Source organism: Bos javanicus, chromosome 13 (genome assembly GCF_032452875.1).
Source record: "Bos javanicus breed banteng chromosome 13, ARS-OSU_banteng_1.0, whole genome shotgun sequence".
Classification (NCBI taxonomy): Eukaryota; Metazoa; Chordata; class Mammalia; order Artiodactyla; family Bovidae; genus Bos; species Bos javanicus.
In genome coordinates, this window is record NC_083880.1 from 34,647,198 (window position 1) to 34,670,779 (window position 23,582).

The 23,582-nt window shown below is 46.9% G+C and overlaps 1 protein-coding gene across 9 annotated transcripts in view; it reads right to left on the reverse strand.

Moving 5' to 3' along the window:
• Positions 1 to 23,582, reverse strand: part of SVIL (supervillin) — a 156,514-nt gene that overhangs the window by 9,908 nt on the left and 123,024 nt on the right. For all 9 annotated transcript variants that reach the window (XM_061436229.1, XM_061436232.1, XM_061436230.1 and 6 more), the window contains 12 exons: positions 23,494 to 23,580; positions 22,044 to 22,221; positions 19,267 to 19,439; positions 17,076 to 17,231; positions 15,732 to 15,868; positions 14,516 to 14,663; positions 14,249 to 14,394; positions 11,968 to 12,143; positions 9,338 to 9,482; positions 8,721 to 8,997; positions 2,764 to 2,915; positions 363 to 468 (listed from right to left, as the gene is read on the reverse strand). In XM_061436229.1, the coding sequence (XP_061292213.1) occupies positions 363 to 468; positions 2,764 to 2,915; positions 8,721 to 8,997; positions 9,338 to 9,482; positions 11,968 to 12,143; positions 14,249 to 14,394; positions 14,516 to 14,663; positions 15,732 to 15,868; positions 17,076 to 17,231; positions 19,267 to 19,439; positions 22,044 to 22,221; positions 23,494 to 23,580 (1,881 nt within the window). The remainder of the gene's footprint in view (positions 1 to 362; positions 469 to 2,763; positions 2,916 to 8,720; positions 8,998 to 9,337; positions 9,483 to 11,967; positions 12,144 to 14,248; positions 14,395 to 14,515; positions 14,664 to 15,731; positions 15,869 to 17,075; positions 17,232 to 19,266; positions 19,440 to 22,043; positions 22,222 to 23,493; positions 23,581 to 23,582) is intronic.

Consider the following 23,582-nt stretch of genomic DNA (forward strand, 5'->3'; position numbering starts at 1 on the left):
GACCTAGGTAAGTTGTAACCAGGCATATTTTAAGAAGCTTGAAAGCTGTGATGATTTTTTTTTAAAAGATGTTCCTCAACAGAAATCTCATAATTTAAAAGATAAAGTCACTGATTTTTTTTCCCTCCAGGATCCAGTTTAAGGTCAACTTGTGGCCTTCTGCATGCAAAGCTGGATTCTGAAGGCAACTCCACAGAAGGAGGGGGAGGGGTGTGGGCGCCCCATAAAGCTGATTTATAAGGCAAACTTATAAATTTGCCTTCAGCTACATGAAGAGAGACTTACTCCAAACTGCCACCCCTGTAAAAATACCTTCCCCGAAGGAAAAACAGAAGCGAATTCCAAGAGTAAGAGTGACTCACTCTGTGTGTTCTCTTCCTCCTCCTCCCGTCTCCCGGAGTGGACCACCATCCCCCCCTGGAAGCACTGCAGGAAACAGGGGGGCTCCTTGCCCTGCAGGACCTGGACCTTCCGATTGAAACACATGACAGAGTGATAAGTCACGGGCCGGTGCTGCGGTCGTACAGGTAACACATGCCCGGGTAGAAAATCTGAGAAATATTGAGAAGGACAAATAAAAGCCAGTGATAATACCGTGATTTATAGAGAACACTATTACAGTTCTAGAGTACAGCTTTCCTATCATACCGAGTATTTTTCAGGTGTATATGTTTCCAAGTAGGATTGCTGTTTTATGTTGCTTTTATACCTTGATTTTCTTCACCTAGTGTTTTTCTATCATCACATGTCCTTTAAAGCATGAATTCTGATATTCTGCAGTAGGGATATAATGTGATTAATTTAAACATGTTTCTAATAAAACGTCTCAGCAGTGAGAATGACCAGCCACTGACTCAGTGTTTCTGGGGAAAACAACTCTCTCTTTTGCAGCCTCTTGTCCCCTCAGAGGGCCCCTCACCCAGGGCACCTCAGTCACTGCATCTGTCAACCCATCAGCGTGGGATGCAACATAGTAACAGGAACCGGGGCTTGAGTCAGCTGACTCACTTTGCCAAAGACATTTTCCCTTAAACAGGAAACTTGAACAGAGCCTGGCAGTTGGGCAGCATTGAAAGGCAGGAGTGTTTCTCACTATAAGTTACCAACCTCAGGACCTATTGTGCATCATCAAGGGCCATTGTGTGCGAGTGGTTTCTGTTTCTTCAGTGATTTTTCACCCACTGGATTGATAGAAAATGAAATGCTCCAATTGGATTAAGACTCAAAACCCTAAGGATGATTTCCAAGGTACGATAAAACATTTGTTTATGGCCTCTACCTGCCCCCTCAAAAAAGCAGTTGAAATGATCCACTATGAGGAATAAATTAGCTTTCAGTGACGAACAGCTATTATGTGGAAAATATAGTCCACAGTAAAAAATATGCATTAAATACTTTTAGGGAAGAGGGTTGGTTCTTAGGAACCTGAAGGCTGAGTGCTTGTGGATCTGTTTCTGGAGAAAATACCTCTGCTCTCTTTCCTGATGTTTTTCTTAACTATTCATCCAAGACAGTAAAAGGATGCTAAGATCTCCAAAACGCCAGAATCAACTCTTAATTACCCATAATAAAGGAAGGGACCCAAGGTTAGATAATCCAAACGTTAAAAAGGAATGCTTTCAAAACCTTTGACTTTGGGCATTGGTACCTGCCAGGCATCACACAGGCTCTGGGGTTATGGGGTAGGTAAGACCAGGATAGACACAGTTTCTTTCATGCTTAGAGAGGAAGACAGAGAATAAGTAAACAGTGACCGTCCTTTTACGTTGGGGTAAGTGCTGTGGAAAAATAAAGCAAAGGGACAGAGAAGGTGGAGAAAGCATAAGGAGGTGACATCCAGACGGAAACCCAGGGGAGTGCCAGGCCGGGGAGATCCCTGCAAAAGCCCTGCAGTGGGCAGAAAGGGGGGAGCCATAAAAAGGTGGGAGTGGCCTGAACAGGCGTACAAGACGAGCGAGGTTGGAGGGTGCAGGACTGACATCAGCAGACCCTTAGATGGTGGTCTGGGTGTGATGGAGAACAGAGGGCAGGGCATGATCTGAAGGGTCCTAGGAAAATCACCCAGGCTGCCATGGGGGATGCAGGCCATGGGAAGACTCAGTCTTTACATACGTCTCTGATATTTCCTGAGGATGGATTTGTGTAAGTGGAATAACTGATCAAAGTGTGTGAGCACTTTAAGGTTCTTAAGCCAAAGCTGCCTTTCAGGGTGGCTGTTTCAATTTACACTTTGAAGCAGAGACAGGCATGGGCACGCATCCTCCTGAATCCTCACCAGCCCTGGATCCATTCTTTTAAAACACTTCTGCCATTTTAGGAGTGGAAAGTGGCATCTTTGTCCTATTTACAATTCCTTGATGATCAGTTAAGTGAAAACTTAACGCTTATGGGCTCTTTAAACTTAATTTTGTAGATTTGTTATTTGCAGATAAACTTTGCTGCTGCTGCTGCTAAGTCGCTTCAGTCGTGTCCGACTCTGTGTGACCCCATAGACGGCAGCCCACCAGGCTCCACCGTCCCTGGGATTCTCTAGGCAAGAACACTGGAGTGGGTTGCCATTTAAGACCATATTATAAGAGGTCTGCCTTCCTGGCCAGGGAGGTGATGAAAGAGGAGACGGAGCCTGAAATACAGAGAAGCCGGATCAAGACTAAGGAGGCTTTGGACAATGCTGTCCTTTGTTCATTAGAATCAGGTCCTTAGGGAAACAAGCCAGGCACCCTCCTTTCCCTTGTTTGCAGCACATCTGCCTCCAGGACTTACCTGGGCTCCCCTTTCCTCGTCCAGCTCCACTGTCATCAGAGCTGATGTGCCCTTCTCACTCACGGTCGACTGGCGGCCTTGCCAGAAGAAGTAGACACATTTCTCTTTGCCAGCCACCCTGACCGAGTGCTCCGCTTTCTGCCGGCTTCCCACTGCAAACACAAAGAACAGCAGAGCGTGGGGTGGGCAGGGGATAAACCGCAAGAAGAGCCAGTGTGCAGCTCAGGCCTCCAGACTCTGAGGACAAACAGTAGAGGCGCAACCCTGGGGTGCAGGGCTGGGGATAAATCATTTACAATGGACGGAACGTCGGTCTTGGTTGGCCACTGGAAGGGAGAGAAACCACCTTTCTTCCAGCTAATGGACCCCAAGCCTCCAAACTGGAGGAAAATGATCTCCAGGCCCTCCTGATACCCCAAGATAAACATCTATCATCTGGGGAGATAGTAGGCCATCCAGGTGTGTATAACAGAAAAGTGCGGACGCCAGAGCAGGCCTGGGGTGCCTGATGACACAAGCACAATTTCCGTGTTTCACCAACCATTGGCAGACGATCTGCTGGTGGAGAAAAGATACTGCAAACAACAGTTGGGCCAGCTTTAAGCACAAAGAAATGTCATCTGCTAAGACTGTTCAGGAAAAAAACTTTGAAGTCTCCAAGTTATGTCAGAAATGGGAGAGACGAATTGCGGACCTATCACTTTCACAAAATAACGGGATTTAAGTGATGACTGCCACCAGGGCTGCAGCCAGGATGAAGGGCTGGTTAGTCTCACTGCCAGGACCTCGCAGGCACTGGAGAGACCACAGCAGCACATGGAAGGCAGACCCCACTGAGGGACAGTCACGGACAGTGATCTGGGTGAGCGGTCACTTCAGACAGGAGTTCGGACCCCAAACCTTTACCTTTAGGAAGAGATCTGTCTCCAGACTCCCTCATGTGTTCAGTAAATATTTACTGACCACCTACCGTGTGCTAGGGCAATGATGATGAGCAAGGTGACTTCAGAGGGTGTCACTACTGAGAGGAGAAGACGGGGGATGTGACAGGGGCAGGCTGAGCGCTGCTGGAGTGCCTGGTGGGGAAGGCCTTTGGGAGGAGGTGCATAAGAGAGGCCTGAATGACCGTGACCAAGAGGCAGAGCGTTCTAGGCTGAGTGACGTCAGGAGACTAAGATCTCCACTCGTGCCCGGGTGGTCCGGGTTGGATCAACCCAGGGAGGATGCAGGTGCCTGTGATACCCGTATATGTTAAAAATCAGGAAGAATAAACGTGCACACCAAAGGGGAAAGGGGCGGGGGTGGGTTGGATGGGTTGGGATTGACGTTTATATTGTAATGTGTATAAAATAGGTAATTAATGAGAACCTACTGTATAGCACAGGGAACTCTACACAGTGCTCTGCGGTGACCTATATGGGAAGGAAGTTTTAAAAAGATGGGATATACATAGATGTACACACACAGGTAATTCACCTTGCTGCACGGCAGAAACTAACACGACATTGTAAAGCAACTATAAAACGCCAATAAAATATTTAAAAACAAAAATACCAAAAATAATAATCGGACTCTGGTTCTGTATGATCTCAATTTTTCTCAACCCCGATCTCATTGACAAAATTACAGTTGTCTTAAGGTTTGAAGGTAAGAAGAAAGCTCAGTTATTTCAAGTTTCTGAGTGATCAGGGGCCATATTTATGTGATTTCTTCTGGTCTTTTTATCAAAGTACTCAAACAGCTTTCATAAATGATTATGATAATTCTTAAAGGATTCTGACCAAGCGCAGGCCTTAGCACCTTCTACTGTGAACCTGAAATCGTCAAATCTGTGTACTTCTAGGTGCACCAAGCAAATAGAAACCACCCCCTGAATAGATGTTACATGTCCACAATTACTTTGGAAGCCACTCGTTGAAAGTTTTGCGAATTTAAGTAGGACCAGAAGTTATCTTTGTTTAGCAATCCCACACTCTTCAAAGCAGTGAAAATTAGTCACATCAGTTAGACTACTACTAGGGAGAGAGATGCTTAAAAGTTATCACAGCAGTTTACACATCTTAGAATTTGTTACCAGTCTGTTAAATATTTTTTCATAATTAAATAATCAGTGTTGTGCACCCTAACATTCTAAAATGGGCTTGCCTACATATACCTAAAATAGGACTATATTCCCTTAAAAATATTCCATAAAAGTTTTCACAAATTTTCCTTGCGATTTTCTTCAGCATACCCCGAATTTAATCCTGTGTACAACTTACTTTTTGATGCATGTATTGATTTTTAGTTTTAGCAAAGGTTAAGCTGTATTAGTTAAGCTCTATATTAAGAACTTCTGGACTGTCATCTTTGCAGCCCTGACCGAGGCTGAATGTAACATGTCGCTGCATGCTGCCATCCACCTACTTCAGAGAGGAAGGTCATTATCAGGAGTTGCGTTTAGAAGTAACAAAAAACAGGTGGTGGCTGTTCAGCCACGTGAACTGCTCAGCACGTGGTCTTGCAGCCAGCCTCCTACAATAGGAACCTGACTCCTGCATGGGGCCCCGGTGGGGCCTGACCCAGCATCACTGGGTACCCCAAGCTGCCTGTTCCCTGACCCTGTGGGGACTTGAGCCACATCCTGCAGCACCTGAGGTGGCATCTGGGGCAGGACACTGACCACTGGGGCCTCTGGTCTCCCTGGTCACAGTTCACGTCCCAAGGAGCAGACTTCCCAGAGTCAGCCAAGAAGGCGACAGTGCTGTGTCACCAGGAGCTGCTTTCTGCTGGGCCTGCCCAGAAGGGCACCTTGAATTCAGTCCCCTTTGCAGGGGCAGCCCCTGTGGGTCTGAGTGATGTGGGGACTGGACCAGCTGTCACAAGGGGCCAGGGCTTCTGTGATGACCACAGAGCAGCTGTAAATGCTGTTAGGCTGTGCTTTTCTGCTCCCAGAGGGATGGCCTGGATCTGAATGCTACCTGGCCTCCCTTAATCCTCCGCAGCTGGGCTTCATCAAAGCTGTCACTTTGTCCATAAAGGTGCCTGCCGCAGGGTCTGGCTGTGACATGTACCTTGTGTTCACTGGGGAGAAACACAAAGTATTTGCCCAGGTCACATCAGCATTTCTTAGGGGCCTCTCAGAAATCTGAGATCTGTTTTTTAAGTTCATTTTCATATAGTCTTAGTCATCCATTCACTGACCATTATTTTTTTAAGAAAAGGAGACAAGTAAATTTCAGACAGTAGCTCCCCCGTCTGGTTTTGTAAAACAGCAAGCCCCTTCCCTTCCTCTACTTTTAAGGCTGAGGACAGCGGGTGCTCTTGAAAGTGGCTCCTTATTGGTCCCACGTCCACAACATCAAAGGTTAGTAGGTCTTATCCCACTAAACTCCTGCTGATTGTCTCAACTGCCAGGCAGCACAGATGAGTACTCAGTGTCCAACTTGGCAATTCACCCCAGAGTTTAAACCCACAACAGAGACCCTCTGGGAACTGCTGTCATTGGGGTGGACCCATGGTATCTCATCTTCCAGTTCAATGCAGGAGCTATGCTGAAAAGGTCAGCAGTGATGATATCTGCACCTCTACATGCTAGACATCCCACATACCCGATCCTAGGACCCTGGCAAGCAGGGTATTATAATCTCCATGTGCCAGGCGAGTAAACCGAGGCTCAGACAGGTTATGTAAATTTCCCCAACTTGCACAGCTAGTGGCTCCTGAGAGGATTCAGACCCAGGCTGTAGGGTCCCTGGGTCTAGGGCCTTTCCTCCAAGCTGGGAGGCCTTCTTGGGGAGAAAAGGGGTCTTGAGTGTCCAGTCCTATGTCCTGTGACTGTCCAGTCACACAGTCCCTAAAAAAGCCTCCTATTCCTTAAATATAAGACCTGATACCATAAAACTCCTAGGAGAGAACATGGGCAAAACATCCTATGACAGAAATTACACCAGTGTTTTCTTATGTCAGTCTCCCGAGGCAACAGAAATCAAAGCAAAAACAAATGGGACCTAATCAGACTTACAGCCAAGGAAACAAGGAACCAAAGGAAAAGACAGCCTATGGGATGGGAGAAAATACTGACAAATGATGTAACTGACAAGGGCTTAATCTCTCAACTATACAATAGTTCATACAACTCAACAACAGAAAACAGCCCAATTGAAAAATGGGCAGAAGATCTAAATAGACGTTTTTCCAAAGAAGACATAAAGATGGCTAGTAGGCAGTTGAAAAGATGCTCAACATCATTAATTATTAGAGAAATGCAAATCAAAACCACAGTGAAGTATCACCTCTTACCATTCAGAATGACCATCATTTTAAAATCTACAAATAAATGCTGGAGAGGGTATGGAGAAAAGGGAACCCCCTCCTATACTGTTGGTGAGAATGTAAGTTGGTGCAACCACTGTGGATAACAGGATGGAGGTTCCTCAGAAAACTAAAACAAGAATTACCATGTGATCCAGCAGTTCCATTCCTGGGCATATATCCAGGAAAAAACTGTTAATATAATTGAAAAAGATATATGCATCCATATGTTCATAGAAGCACAATTTACAATAGCCAAGACACGAAAGCTACCTAAATGTCTGTGGACAAATGGATAGGTAAAGAAGATGTGGTGTAAACACACACACACAATGACATATTTCTCAGCCAGAAAAAAGAATGAGATAATGCCATTTGAGCAACACAGATGGAGAGATTATCATACTAAGTAAGAAAAAGACAAATGCTATATGATATCACTTGTATCTGGAATCTAAAATACAACACACACAACCTTGTCTACAAAACAGAAACAAGACTCATAAAGAACAGACTGGCGGTTGCCAAAGCGGGAGGGGACGTCGGGGAGGGGTAGACTGGGAGTTTGAGATTAACAAAGACAAACTAGTAATCCAGGAAGGATACACAAGGTCCTACTGTACAGCACAGAACTGTATTTAATATCCTGGGATGAACCATAATGGAAAATCATGAAAAAGGATATATGTGTATATATATATATTTGAATCATTCTGCTGTACAGCAGAAATTAATGCAGCACTGTTGATCAACTATACTTCAATAATAAATTTTAAAAGTGTCCTCTTTATAGAGCAGGTGCTCAGTAAATGCCACCTGTTGATTAATGGATGTATAGTGGATAAATTAGGTAAAACCAAATGGTTCTAAGTCAGTGTTTGAAAGCCACCAGTGGCCTCCACCCTGTGCCCCGTGGGGCAGCCACACCCGGACGGCAAGGGGGCCAGGAGGAGGTGACTAAACTCCCTTGGCAAGTGAAACTCGGAATCACCAAGTTGTGACATAAACTGTCTCTAAACGCGTAGGAATGAGGGACACTGGATCACTTGACTTGTGGCGGCTTCTTGGCAAGAAAAAGGGATGATTTCTCCCCAATCCACCGCTCTCCGCCCTCACTGCCCCTAGTGCAAATCACACCATGCAGAGTTTTGCTCTTTTGCCATGTGAAGAGCACAGCACTGTGGGGTCCATGGGAGGTGGGACCATGTATTTACCCTGCCAGGTACATAGAGCACTGTTAGGACTCTCAGCCTTAGAGGAAATACTTCTTTCAGTCTGAATAAATCTTTCTGTGCATGGATTGACTGTGACGACACCATTTGGTTTCAGTGCTGTACCATCGGCCGTGTGTTCCTTCCATTTAAAGCATCCAATCACGGGGTAAATACTAAGGTCATGCAGAGGCAAATCATTGCTTTTCTAGAAGACCTTCGGGGATGGGGCAGGGGAGGGCGGCCGGGAAACCTTACCATGCCAGGAGACTAGAGGGAAGCACCAGGGATGCTAGCCAAGCTGGGGTGTTAGGAATCTATTCCCAAGGTTCTCATGAGGAATGACTAGACTGGCCCCTGCACCGGCGGCTGGGGGCAGACATGCCCTCAGTCTGGATCCGGCGGCCACGATGGCCATGGTGGGGCTAGGAGGATACAGAAGTGCTCACTGACCTGCAGTGCTCACGATGAACTTCCACTTGACCACGTAGGCATCGCCTTCGTGGAACTGCCCAATGCTCTGCTTGGGGAGCCTGCTGTAGTCGAACTCCAGGATGTGCCAGACGTCCACTGAGATGCTGGCGATCTCGAACTGCCTCCGGTCGTCCCCTTCCACCAGCCCGTAGCCTCGGCCCACGTTGACCCCATCCAGCACGGTGCCGGCTGTTGTCTGGGGCACCGGCACCATCCGCGTCACGTCGTAAGGCTTGACCTCTGCCCGGGCATCGTCCTAGGAGGGAACGCAGACATGCTGGCTCAGCTGCCTCTGCATCCGCAGCTATAGCATCACTGCTTCCCTGGTGATGGGACAGCCTCAGAGGATGGCGTTCAGGCTGTCCAGTGCATTTCAGGAAAGGGTGCATTTAGAGGACACACACCATGACTGTAAATGCGACACCTATAAACCTGGAGGTGGAAACACAGCTATTTTCACCTCCTGGAGTCAGAATGTAGCTGGAAACTGGTTTGCTGTTCTACTAGCAAACCCCAGGAGGGCTTTTAGCATCCAAGCCCCTTTGGCACGGACTCAAACCGAGCTCTGAGGTTTCGGGCTTAATCATCCTGCATACCTTGTGCTGCGCGAGTTCGCTGGCGTTCTTCTCGTTAGGTCTCTTCAGTTCCGTCCAATCAAGGAATTTCTCTTTGAACAAGATCGTCTCGTTGTGTTCTGTAAGTCTCCCAAATATTGCCCAGTCGGGCCGCCCCTGTCCTTTCCTGCAGGGTGGGGGTGGGGTAGGAGGAGTGGATGGGAAAAGAACCAAGATTAAATAAGTCACGTTGAAATTAAGAAGTCCAAACCCAGCACACGTGGCTAGTGAGAAAACCAAATACGTAAACAGTATACAGAATGGATGGTTTGTTTTCACTGATGTGACCCGATGAATGACATTTTCTTACTTTAGCCTGAAGCCTTGCATGGTTTTGTTTCCCTGGAGTTGATGTGCCTGAATGTGATGTGATCCACCTCAGGACTGGACTGGACTTGCATTCTAGCAAATCCTCACGTCGGGGTCCCGGAGGGCAACGGGCTAGTCTGGGAGTTCAGCAAAGGCAGGAGTCGCAGGCGTGTCGCTCTCGCCTGCTTTATTCTGCCCACGGCCATCCAAAGGGCCTCAGCATGTTTCCTTCAAGTCCGTGAATAGAGGGAGGGATCTGCGTTCACCCTGAGTTCTCTTAAGTCATGTCACAATGGAGACTGCCAGTGTCCAGGAAAAATTCTCCTCTGTTCCCTAAATGAACATACCCTCATAGATCATAGCTTGAATTTGTGCACATTTATGTCTAGGTCACTGGATGGGAAGCAGCTGAGCAGAACACAATGAAAAGAGAAAGGAAGCTGCCCAGCCCGGTCAGGATGTCTGTACTGTCTCGGGATCTCAGAATCCGGCACTGAGCTTGGAACACAGCTAACTTAGAAATAGGGAGAGCTGAGAAAAGACGTGCAGAAGAGGGTGAGCCGTAAGGATAAGGTGAAGGTGTTTCTCATCCTTCCTAATCAGCCTTGGCTTGTGAACTGGGTCCCTCAGATGGACGGGCAGTGCTTCCTGGGCCCTGGGGTGGCCCATGCTTCATCACGTCCTATTTAGTCCAGACCACAGTTTCTGGCATCACATCTAAGGCACAGCAAGGGGCTGCCTGTTTTCAAAGGGACCCGAAAGGATGAGGCACTTCATACAAACACTTCCATTGCAGACTCTGGTGGGACTTCAGGAACCAAGTATTAGCAACTGTGGAAAATTCAGGACTACCTTGAAGACTATGGTCCTTAGCAGAAAATAGCTGAGTGACTGTGTTTTATATAAATTCCACTCTGCAGATTTGCTGAGGTGCTTACAGAACGAGCACTTTGGTCTCAGCTTAGACATTCATCTTGGATACTGTGAAGCCAGGGAGCATGGCCAGAAGCATCTGCAGTGTGAGGGCGTGAAGCTGGTGACCCTCCTCTCTGTCCTGACTCGTGGGTCTGAGCTGGGTGAAGCCATGACTCCTCCGTGGTTTTGGTCTCCTGTCTGTTAAGAAGGGCTGAGTGCTCTACTTTGGCTGCACCTTAAAATCCCTGGGGAGCTTTTAAGACATGCTGACACACGAGCCCCACCCACCTGAATCAAAAGCACATCTCCTGGGCTGGGCCCACCAAATGCATTTTTTCCAGAGCTCCCCCAGAGCTTCTGGTCTCAGAGGTGCTGAGAGCCAGCAGGCGGGATGCCCACTCCTCTGTATTTTCAGATCTCAGATGACGTCATGACCAAATTGTCTATCAGACAGATTTTATGCTTTGGTATTTTTTTCTTTTACTATAGCAAGTAAAATATTCCTTTTAGTCTTGCTTTAGTTCTTAAAAAAACTAGTTGTTTCAGTACTAATTTTGTTAAATGTGCTTAAAAAGGATTTGAAAACTTTTCACCTACACTGACGTCATTTTGGATTTTTTCTATAATGACAATAATAAAATCAAGATTTGGATTTTAAAACAGGAAACTAGGTAGGTTAGTTGAAATCTGTATATAAATTCAATGGAAGACATTAAAAAGCAGTTTCAATGTGCCATTTGCATCAATTTCTAATGTATTATGTGGGATGCATAATTTAAAGGCACTTCTTTTTCCTGGTAGTTATGAAATAAAAAACACTGATCCTTTGGATGTAAGAATTTTTTCCTCAAGATCATCTTTCTGAGAGTTTTGTGCATCTTTGGCCGCTTCTCCAAGATGACTTTGAAAAGTCCAGTAGACTGTAGGAAATAACTACAATCATTACTTCAATACCACATCCTCCCTCCCCCTAAAAGGGCAAAAACCTCATCTAAACAAATGGTGGATCCTGGAATTCAAGGGCTATGCTGGGGAGGTATGAAACCAGACAGAGGCATGGTTTCCACAGATCCATGGCTGGATTCCAGGACTTGGCAAGCTTTTCCAATGAGCAAGGCATTTGTTTAAACAACTGCTATTCATCTGGCACAGCAGCACCTGAACGCTGCAGGTGGCACCGATTTACCTTAAGAAATGAAATACAACAGGAACACCATCCAGACGACCTCTCCATCCGTACTTCTGTATTTGTTAGGGAAAAGCTAAAGCGCCGTTCCTTTTGTGAATAATCAAGGTACTGCATTGTGATCATTTATGGAAAGTAAAACCCAAGAAAGGTGATGGTTAATCACTGCGGTGGGGGGAGGTGGCCAAGGGCCCGGCAGTACCTGGGAATGAGGGGATTGCATTCCCCAGGATCCAGCGGGTTAATGTCACAATTCTCGTAGTCAAAGGTTCCATTCCACAAGTGCTTTGCCAGCTGAAAGGCGATTTTCCGTTGTGCTAATGTGACTTCTTTTCCATGCCACACGTAAACTTCACTCCCAAAATCAAACACCAGTACCTGGGGAAATGGCACAGAAAAATCTGTTAACTCCAAGGACAAGTTCTAGTTGAACCAGAGTCTCTAGTGACAGTGAGCCAGACAGGCGATGATTTAAATCCTAATGGAGCATTCAGTACAGACACAAAGAGACCTGGCAGCTAGTGCCATCCTGCCAAGCCAGCCTTCATTCCGTGGGTGTGATTTCTGTCTTGTTGACCTAAGTGCCCAAGTTAACCCCTCCTCTGAAGGCTCAGGCCATGTAGCACTTCTGAGGCATAAGAGCTATTTAAGCATGTCTTCCTCCGTCCCCCTTACTCTCTCCCTTCCCTTGTCATTCACTCATTTAACTTATACAGGCAACCTCACGTGGCACTGAGGACCCAATGACTGTACAGGACTCCGCCCTGTACAATTCCGAGACCCTCAAGGGCAGAGACAAACCTGTACTTACATTTGCAGTTGGGCTCACTAGGGTTTGTTGAATGAATACAAGAACACAATGCTATTTCTTATTTCCATGCCTGTTGCTTGTTCTTCCTAGAATAATTCCTGTCTTCATTTCCAACCTTCCCTGAAAACTCAGTTGGTAAAGAATCTGCCTGCAATGCAGGAGACCCCGATTCAATTCTTAGATCAGGAAGATCCCCCGGAGAAGGGACAGGCTACCCACTCTAGTATTCTTGGGCTTCCCTGGTGGCTCAGCTGGTAAAGAATCTACCTGCAATGCGGGAGACCTGGGTTCGATCCCTGTGTTGGGAATTCTACTTAAGAATAGAATTATTACTACTAAGCAAACTAAGTTACTAAGCAAACTAGACTCAATTTCACCTTATCATTAAAATTATTCCTGATTACTTCTTTTTCTGTGACTGTTTCTCCCTTTAAATGCCCATTCACATCAGACAATCAATTTAGCTTTGGATGACATTCTAATACTTTTCTACCCAATGAAATTTAAAGTCCCATTGTGTCTTCCACTTTCTTCTCAACATTCAGAATACTTACTGGTTCTGCATATATATACTCTCTCTCACACACACACAAACATTTGTACACATACACACAAACACACGTATGCACGTGTACTCATTTGCTTCAGTCACGCTTGATTCTCTGTGACTTGGACTGCAGCCGCCAGGCTCCTAGGTCCATGGGATTCTCCAGCAAGAATACTGGCGTGGGTTGCCATGCCCCCTTCTAGGGGATCTTCCTGACCCAGGGAGTGAACCCACGTCTCCTGTGGCTCCTGTATGGCAGGTGGATTCTTTTACTGCTGAGCCACTGGGGAAGCCCACAAACATATATAAAATATTAAATATAAAATTAAATTAAATATTTAATATATTTAATAAATACTTGTCAGAAAAAACAATAACAATATTTATTATTTATATTTAATAAATCTTTACTTATGTGAGATAAAAATTCATGGGTTTACTTGGCAAACCTAAAAATTATATATACACCTATGATTCCTGAAACTCAAGGACTGAAAGATGTTTAATGTTTATACAAAAATCAAAAGACAGGCCCGAGTCATATTTATGTTTGGCCCCAAACAGAAAAGCCTTCACTGTCCCATGCCTCCTGGGAACAACATTGTAACTCTGTATTAGCACCAGGAGGCGCAGTGGTAAAGAATCTGCCTGCCAGTGCAGGACACTTAAGAGACGTGGGTTCAATCCCTGGGTTGGGAAGATCCTCCGGAGGAGGAAACGGCAACCCTATCCAGTATTCTTGCCTGGGAAATCCCATGGACAGAGAAGCCTGGTGGGCTACAGTCCATGGGGTCGCAAAGAGTCAGACACAGCTTAGTGAATAAACAATTAGCATCTAAGACGGCAGCAATGATTTGAAGTCACAAATTGGGAGCCTTTAAAGAGATGTTTCTGGGGACTTCCCTGGTAGTCCAGTGGTTAAGAACGCTGTTCTTCTACTGCAGGGGCTGTGGGTTCGTTTCCCGGTTGGGGAACTTAAGATCTCACATGCTTCAAGGTGCAGCCAAAAAACCCCAAACAAGATATCTCTAGTCTGTGATGTGCACTAACCCTGGCTAGTGTCTGTTGGGCACTTTTGTCTGTTTTCCCGGGCAGCCCAGGGCCAAGGCGGAGCCCTCGCCATACCTCTTTTGATTGCAGGAGGGAGCACTTTGGGATCTTCCCCCAGTAGTCATCATCAGGAACGAGTTTGTCATCCATCAGACGGTAAATGCAGTTGGTCTCTATTATGGCCGTTTCATAGAGCTCATCCTCCTTTGGGTCTCCCGCGGCTTTGGGATAAGAACAGTAAGGGGATGTTATGTTTTCCACTGGAGAGCGGCTGGTTTGGAAGAAGGAAGGAGGAGAGGAGAAGTAGCCAGTCTTCTTCTCTGAGATACAGTAAACTCTTACATTGGTAACTGGCTTGGCCGCCCAGAAGCTTCCAGAAGTCTTTGGCTGCATGTGTGTGTGTATTAATTCCTTCTTCAACAGTCTGGATGTAAGTTGCTCTACAACCAAGTTCCCTCTTGGTCTGAATTAAACTCGCGAGTTCTGAGGCCTAAACAGAGAGAGGAGCACAGTTATCTGGGCAGACAAGTCCAAGGCCAGGTGGTGGATGGGCTAAGGCTGAAATCAGAGAAGAGAAATGGTGCATGTCTGAAAGGAAAACCTCGTGACCACAGGGGCCAGGGGCACCACTGGTTGGGGGTTGTCTACAAAGTCAAGGAAATGTAACTAAAGGACTAGAGGGAATGCATTCTTTAGAGCAGCAGGTCTTAAATTCAACAGATCATCCATGATGCTTTTAAAAACACCCATTCTACTAATCAGCCATAAAAAAAAGCAAAGTTTGCAGCAACATGGATGATCATACTAAGTGAAGTCAGAGAAGGACAAATACCATTATGATGTCATATGTGGAGTCTAAAATATGACACAAATGAAGCTATCGATGAAACAGAAAGACTCACAGACATAGAGAGCAGCCTTGTGGTTGCCAAGGGGGAGGAGAGGTGGGAGAGGGATGGAGTAGGAGTTTAGGATTAGAGACGCCACTAGCATATACAGGGTGGATAAACACTGAGGTTCTATTGTAGAGCACAGGGACTGTACTCAACCTCCTGGGAAGAAAAACAATATGAAAAAGAATGTATGTATAACAGAACCACTTTGCTCTACAGCAGAAATTAACCCTGTAAATCAGAAATTAACATTGTAAATCAACTATAAGTCAATTAAAAATCAGTAAGTCAATAAGAAAAAAATTCCCATTTCCTGGTCTTTTCCCATTAAAATCTCACTCAATATATCAGAGAAGGAACTTCATTAGCACCCGGGATAAACAACTTAGAAGTGATGTAGAGAAAGTTTCTTCCTCTACAAACGATGAACCAGGACTTAAAACCTGGGGGCATAGGTCAGACTCCTTTGAAAACATCTCCCTGAAGCACTTAATGAGAGGCTTGTTGCAGAGACATTCCAGAAAAGAAAGAAGACTATCCCCTCTCACTTGAATGAGACACTGAGGCTTTGAGAAGCTTTCTAGGGGTCTGGCCACTGGAAGAATGTCCTGTCTGTGTCTAAAGGAGACGCAGAACCAAGCTACTCTCATTGCTTACACACTGACCTTTGCCTTCTCGATCACATTGGCGAACTCTCCGACCCACAGGAAGCAGTGATGGGGCGAGAGCAGGAGGAAGCAGTCCCCGCTGTTGAGGGAGGGGGCGCGAGGCTCCACCAGCCGCGTCTGCACGTGTCTTCTTCCTGAACACGGGGCAGAGGTCACGGTCTCCCCGAGAGGAGCCCTGGCCCCAGTCCCAGCAGGACCCACTGGGATGCACCTCACATCCAGAGCAACCCTGCTCCTGACTCTGCCTCCTGACCAGTCTCTGCTCAGCTGAGCTCCCATGACCCGGGGGGCGTAGGTCACAGCCTCGTGGATGACTTTCCCTGGTGGCATGTCCCAGGAGTCACCGCCAGGACCACTAGCGGTGTCCTCTTACAGCACGTGGATCCACTAAGGCTCCCTCCCCAGGGATGCTGGCAAACTCCCTGTTTCCCCTCTCCCACTCCTCTCCTGGTCTCTCTCCACTCAGCCCACCTCCTACACTTCACAGCCGCTGTGGGCCAGGCGATCAGAACGCCCTTCAGAGAACCTCTTGGTTCTCGGAAACCCTGAGTCTATAGAGGAACCAGCTTAGAGGGAAGCCTTGTCTTGTGCAGCTTCCAACACCTTCTCCTAAATGGTTTCCATCTTCCCATAGTCACACCAGTAGTGCCGCCCTGACGCTACAACATGGGAACGGAGGCGGGGGTCTGCACTTGCCACTGGTCTTTTAAATATGCTACAAAGGACAGTGGCCGTGCAGACACAAACTGGAAACCACCAGCGAAGCAGAGGATACGCCCTCCTTGTCTTGAGCCTGAATCTACAGCAGTGCTGCTGGGGGGCAGCTAATCACTGCAGGGCAGCCCAGAGCCCTCTGGCTGCAGGGGAAGGCTCCTTGTTAAAGAGGAGGGGAGGGAGGGTGTTGGCCACCTCTCTGCACTCCCTCGCTCCCTTCTCCAAGAGCCCATCTCTCCCTCTGGCTCCCTGACTCCTGCTGACCTCAGTGAGGACGACAGAGTGGGGCGAACACTCTGATGGCCGCGGGGGCATCTGGTGACTACAGGCAGTGTGTGGCCAGGGTCACGGGAAGGGGCGCAGCAGCAAGAGCTAGGATTCTGGGATCAGATGGACCAGGGTCACAGTCAGCTCTGCTGCTCAGCAGCTGTGGGGACCTGGGGCCCGTCACCAAGCTCAGGAGCCAAATGCTTCCTACCTCGTGGGATTTTGCAAAGCTGGGGTTAGATGTGGTAGTGCCCGGTGGGCTCTCCAGAGCATGTGTTCCCTCCCCGTCAGGCAAGTGGGGGGAACTCAGGCCTCCAGACAAAACCCGGGGTCACGTGTCATCTTCTCGGCTCTCAATACCTTTAACCTGCAGCAGCATCAGCTTCTTGTAGGGCACTGCGCTGTTGTTGGAATTCTGTTCCGTCAGGTTGACGCTCCGCAGGCTGACGTTGCTAAAGTTTTCTTTGCTGGCTAACCCCGCCAGGGTGACTTCTGAGAAGCTGGAGTTGGCGGACACTGGGAGGATTGAAGGATGAAAGAGAGCACAGGGCAGTAAGACATTCGGGAGAAAAGACAAGGTTCATACTCTGTGATCATGCATAACAATCACTGCTTTTTTCTTTTCAAGCTAGTCCTGATGGGGAAAACATACTCTCGTCTGATGAGCTCTGTGAAGCTCTGTGTTAGGAATTAAACACAGGATTGAAAATATAAATGCTTGTTGACAGGTGTCAACCCATCCATGCAGAGAGATAAGAAATGAGTGTGGACCAACCACCTCAGTATAAGATTAGGAGCTGAACTCATTTGCTGCAATTCCACTAAAGCCGTTATAATTCCTAACAGGGTTCAGATGTTGAAATGCTTTCCTGAGGGGGACTGTTGGATATCTTCCATCCAAAGTCTTTATATGCAGAAAAGCAGGCACTCTGTAAGGCTTGGTTTAGTTCTCATCTGTTCCTGGAGGCAGAGTGAACAACTAGATGATCTCTTGGGATCCTTTCCTCTCAGATTTAAGATTGTAATAAGACGCTAGGTTCTCTGTGTGAACCAACAAATGTACATATGCCTCTGAAAAGTGGAGGCAGAATTAAAGTACACAGAATCTTTGCCAATAAATCTTTATTTCTCCAGTTCTTTGTTTTAAAAAATATGTGCATGCTGCTGCTGCTGCTAAGTCGCTTCAGTCATGTCCGACTCTGTGCGACCCCATAGACGGCAGCCCACCAGGCTCCCCGTCCCTGGGATTCTCCAGGCAAGAACACTGGAGTGGGTTGCCATTTCCTTCTCCAGTGCATGAAAGTGAAAAGTGAAAATGAAATCGCTCAGTCATGTCCGACTCTTAGCGACCTCATGGACTGCAGCCTACCAGGCTCCTCTGTCCATGGGATTTTCCAGGCAAGAGTGCTGGAGTGGGGTGCCATTGTCTTCTCCCATGCGTGCTAGAGAGAAACTTGGAAAATTACTTCGCTGGGATGAAGTTCTAACACTGAAGACATATAACACCACTTCACAATTCATATGGCTCAGAATTTGAAATATACTTATTCAGTAAAACAATTATAATGAAAAGACTCAACCACCTCATCTAAATATTCTATTTCTAAAAACAAAAAACAACTTTGGTAAGTAGGTTTATGAGTGCTATAGGAAAATAAAAATGATAGCAAGAATATTCAGACTCGCAAGATTATGCATGCCACTAGCCCCACCAGGACAACCGCTGTTTCAGAGCTGGACCCCCATGTGGCTGGGCAAAGGAGAGCTGACGGCTGAGCCTGGAGTGGAAACAGAGCCTGGGGACCGCTCCTCACTTGCATCATGGCCTACCCCTTCTGCCCCCTCCCACCACTCCTCTAAGCCCACATCCCAACTTCAAGGAGCCCGAGGTCCTCTCCAAAGCAAAGTGAAAAGTACTGGCTTGTACTTTAATTAACAGCATAAAACCTAGGATTAGGCAAAGCAGGGATGTGGGACACTTGCCCATGAGAGATCAAATTTCCTCTAGAATCAAACGGGGTGGAGAACTGCCAAGTTTGGAAATGGACTAAATTACAAAGCCCAACCTCCCTTTCCTCCAGCCTCTGGAAAGAAAACTCAAAAAGACTTAAATGAATAGAGGGCTTCTCTGGTGGCTCAGACAGTAAAGAATCTGCCTGCAATGCAGGAGACCTGGGTTTGATCCCTGGGTCGAGAAGATCCCCTGGAGAAGGGAATGGCTCCCCACTCCAGTATTCTTGCCTGGAGAATCCCCATGGACAGAGGAGCCTTGTGGGCTCCAGCCGATGGGGTCGCAAAGAGTCGTGACTGAGTGACTTAACACTTTCACTTTAAGTGAACAGATGGGCCACACTTGAGAGTTTCTGTGAGAAGCCTTCACCTTCTAAGCAGGCTTTCTGCAGGTGTGCATGTGTGTGTGCAAACGCGCTTATTTGTCTCTCGTGAGTGTCTCGGCACCGTGGCTGGCCTTTGCAGGGCAGGAAAATGAGAGATGGAGTCACCTGCTCCCCCAGTTCCCGAGCACACAGCTGGGGGTGGGCCCCACACTCACACTTTTCGACTTTCATCCGCTTTGACTCCACGAAGGCCACGTTCAGTCTCTGCTCAGTGTACTCCTGCAGGAGATCTTCCCTCGCAGCCAGCATCTTCAGGGGGTTTTTGGAAGCCTGGACCCGGCGCTTGGGCCGCACGGCACGCTTGTGCTCAGCCACCGAGGATGTCAACCTATAGGGCAGAGCAGAGCTGCTGTGGCCAGGGCTGCAGTCTCACCCACGCTCAGGGGCTTGCAGGTCTCTGGCCTGGAGCACCCAGCTCCACAGTTTTATTTCTCCATTGCATTATAAATCTTACAGCGCCTCCTCCTCCTCCCGCCACTCCACCGATGGAGTCAGAGGATCTTGGAAGGTTGAAGCCCATTTAGGTCAAGATCCCAGCCAATCCTAGGAGCCTTGCTCTCACCATGCCCCTGGGACTTCACCTAGAGGAACGGTTAGTGCCTCTGGTGCAGCCCGCCCCACTCCTGGTCAGCACTGATGGGTGGAAGTCCTTCCCTGATATCATCACCGCCCCCGACCCTGCCCCCTACACAGCATCCTGATCACTTCCTGTTGGAAAAGAACCGCCTTTCCTTCTCTGGGCTCTCTAGCAAGCCCTCAGAGACTAGTCAGTCACTGCTTCTCGATTTAACCCTCCTTCCTGCAGACTCAGCTTCCTCTCCATGCCAGTTTTGCAGTTTCCTCCCCCAATTCTCCCATCACTATTCTCCTCCCAACCCACTGCCCCTCTTTGGAAAATAAGCACTATTTTGAAGAGTATATAGAAATAAAAAGAGGCCCCCAAACTATGACCCTGTCTCTCTCTCTCTCACACACATACACCTCTCTGGGGCCAAACACCAGACATGAAGATGGGGGTACACTCTGTCCCAGAGTTCCCAGCAGACTCTAGCTGCTTTTAACATCCAAGTGCATGGATCTCTGTCCCCAGAGGTCCTCTTTCATACATAACATTATCATGTGTGTATGTGTTCAACACGACATATCAATGTTCAAATTGTATGTAACAATTTAAACAATGACATTTGGATGAGGAGGAGATTGAGAAATAGTCCGATAACCATGTATGAAAATAATACCCAGAATATTAAAGGTGGGGAGTGGCAAATTGTTCATTTTCTTAAGACAGCAAATTGAAAACAAAAAAACTGAACACATTGAAAAATGCAGAATGGGTATCAGGAACAGCTTAAGGAAACATTTATGATGACCTTGCAGACTTCTGGAAGAGACAGGCTCTCTCACAAATTGGTGGGAAGCAGATAAATGTGGTGGATGGCTGTGGGGTAAGCCCACCCAGCACGCTCTCCCTGCTTCTGGTAGGTGGTCCTGGATTTGCCTTTGTGGGGACTGCCTCCCTCCACGCCCCACCCTCTATCCCAGCTCTGGAGCTGGCAGAGGGGGGGGTATCCAGAGACCACCACTAGCCTATCAGCATCTTCCATCCCCTTGGCTGCAATGATGGCTGCAGGGCTGCGTGCAGATCCGGGAAAATCAAGCCAGAGCTCCTCCTAGGACTGCTGGGCAGGGTGGCTGCCTGAACGGGAGTGGCCACACAGCTGGGCTATAAATCTGGAGTAAGGGGTGACCATCTAATGTGGTGACAGCCTGAGAGGGAAGGACAGAGGGAAGCTGGCACGAGAGAGACCTTATTCTGAGCCTCCCGAACCTGAGGTCACACCTGCAACTTCTCAAGGAGTGAACCTGTAAATCCCTCCACATTTCTCTTCTGCTGAAGTTGGTTGGATTTGCCTTTCTTTGCAGCACTTGAGATCAAAGGAATTCTAACACCATGAACACTTTTCTTTAGTGGTGTAGCCAAATTTCTGTGTGAAGAGGGACCTGAGACAGCACTGATAAAACCCTCGGATCTATTGATCTTATCACTGGTGGCAAATTTCATTGATTTTCTAGTTAGCTGTATTCATCGGAGCCTGGGTGATCCAAATAGTTTTCAAAGTTGAGTAAGAATTCGACACATCAAATGAAAGAAGGCATAAAAATGTTGGTTAACCAGTGTTCATGAAGTCTGAAAGCAATAGTCGAGTGACGTGAAAAACCCATCACGTGGACCAGGCACGTGGTGTGGATGCAAGGCTTTCTGGCAGAGGACGTCTGTCCTGGGCATGCAAGCTCCATCTACTACAGTGTCTAGTTCTAGAGAATAGTGATTTTGAGACAAGCTGGGACCTGGGACTTGAGAACTTTTGCTGCAGTGATGACAGCTGGACAAGTATCTCCTCCAGCAACAAAATACGAAGACACTATAAGGGACTAAAAATAACTTCATGCATGTGCAACTGGGTCAAATTATGAACAAAAAGATACAAAAAGACCAAAAAAACCCAACTGCCACGTCTGAAGAGCTGGGAGCAAAACCTGGGCACTGCACATGCCTCCTGCACTCAACACCACCAAAGGGGTGGGTAAACCACCTAAGCCACCCACCCTCCTGGTTTGAACCCTGGACATACCCCTTCCCTTACCCCATACAAGGAACATGCTCACCCCACCTCGGGGAGCCAGCAAGGGCACCTGTCACTTGTTCTTCCTTCCTCCTGCTGCAGCAGGGGCCCCAATAAAGCCTTGCCTGCATTTTCTGTTTGGCCTCAGATTAATTTCTATTGATTGGGAAAGGCCAAGGACCCTGGTCAGTGTCAGTCTGGCTATTCTATTGCAGAAGGTGATAACGGTGAGAGAATAAAGTGCTATTCAGAGGCCGGTGAAGGGATCCATTCTCCAGGGGTGAATGATGGGAATTGAAATAACTTACTTGGGGGCATAAGGATCAAAAATGACATCGAAATCCTCGTCCAGCTCTACGGGGCTTCTCGGTAGAGAGGAGTCCACGCTGCGGTAAAACTTGGCAAAGGTTTCATCATCGTCCGGCTTCATCACCTCTTTCACCGATTTCCCAGTGACAGTGAGGACTGTTTCTTGCATCCCACCAACTATCAACAAACAAGCAAATCAATGACCCGAGATGTGTGTAAAAAACATGACTTCAACTCTGCTTCACTTGGTTAAACATTATTTTCTTCCCGCTAAGGCCAGGAGTGGAGCAAACGCGACAGCGCTCCCAGATTCCGCAGACGCTTCTCGGGCATTGGCTGTCTTCTCAGGAAAGGACTGAACAAAACCTGCGCTGGGAGTGGTAGGAGATGGAGGCTGAAGCCACTGACAATTTCTGAACCTGTTCTTTATGCTCTTGGAGACAGAACTAGCCTCAGCTTTGTTCTAGATCAAGATTTGGTAAAATCTTTTTCTGCAAAGGGCCATGTAGTAGATATTATAGGCTTTGCATGGGAGGCTATTTGACTTGTGTTGCAACTTGCATGAAGCTGTGGCTATAGCACAAAATTAACTATTACCAATAAGCTAACAGATGGGCATGACTATGTTCCAATAAAACTTTATTTACAAATACAGGTGGGGAGCTGGATTAGTCTGCTGGCCTCTGGGTTAGATACCCGTTACACACAGGTAATAAACTGAATTGTTTGTATTCTTTGCCTTGCCAGCTTGGTTATTATATGACACTTTTATATTTTTAGTTTAAAGTGGTTGTTTGTATTATTTTCAACCTATAGGGGTCATTGTCAATAGTAGGTGCTTAGTAACAGATAAGTTTTAAGTACTGGACATTTTTCTTAAGAGATGAGGCTACTTCTGCATGTTATTCTTTAATTTTATATACTTCATAGTCTTTTGTATTGAAATCTTTATTTATTCACTAGAATTTTCTTCTGGAAACTATTTGTGACAATCAGATATAATAGCAGCTGCTACCTTATTGGAAAATGACATATACAATCAGACCATGTTGATTTCATGTCATAATCTACTTTCACGGTTAAAAGCAAAAGTACTGAGTCTACAATCCTGACTGGATGACATCCCAAGAGTTTAGATCCAGGCACAAATGTGCTATTGGGAGCCACCTACTGAGTACATTATCTAGTGAATCAGAGCTTAGTAATCTAATCAGTGTTGACCAATAAATTAACTTTTAAATTATAACATGAGATAATGCTCAAAGTACGCAATGGTTGAGTCATAATAGAAGACAATTTAGCTGAGGAGAAAAAGCAAACCATGTTGGGATTCAGAGATTCTGCAAGTGGGGTAGGTATTTTTAGATTTTCTGAGCTACCCACTGAAACTTGAGCCACACCAGCCACACACACGTGAACCACAGCTTCTCTGTGGCTCCTGGCATGTACCTTTGTTGTTGAGCCTTCTTAGGAAGGTTTCCAGCCTGTCCAGCTTGAGGTCCGACTCTAACTGCATGTCTGGTCTGGCTTCGATATCT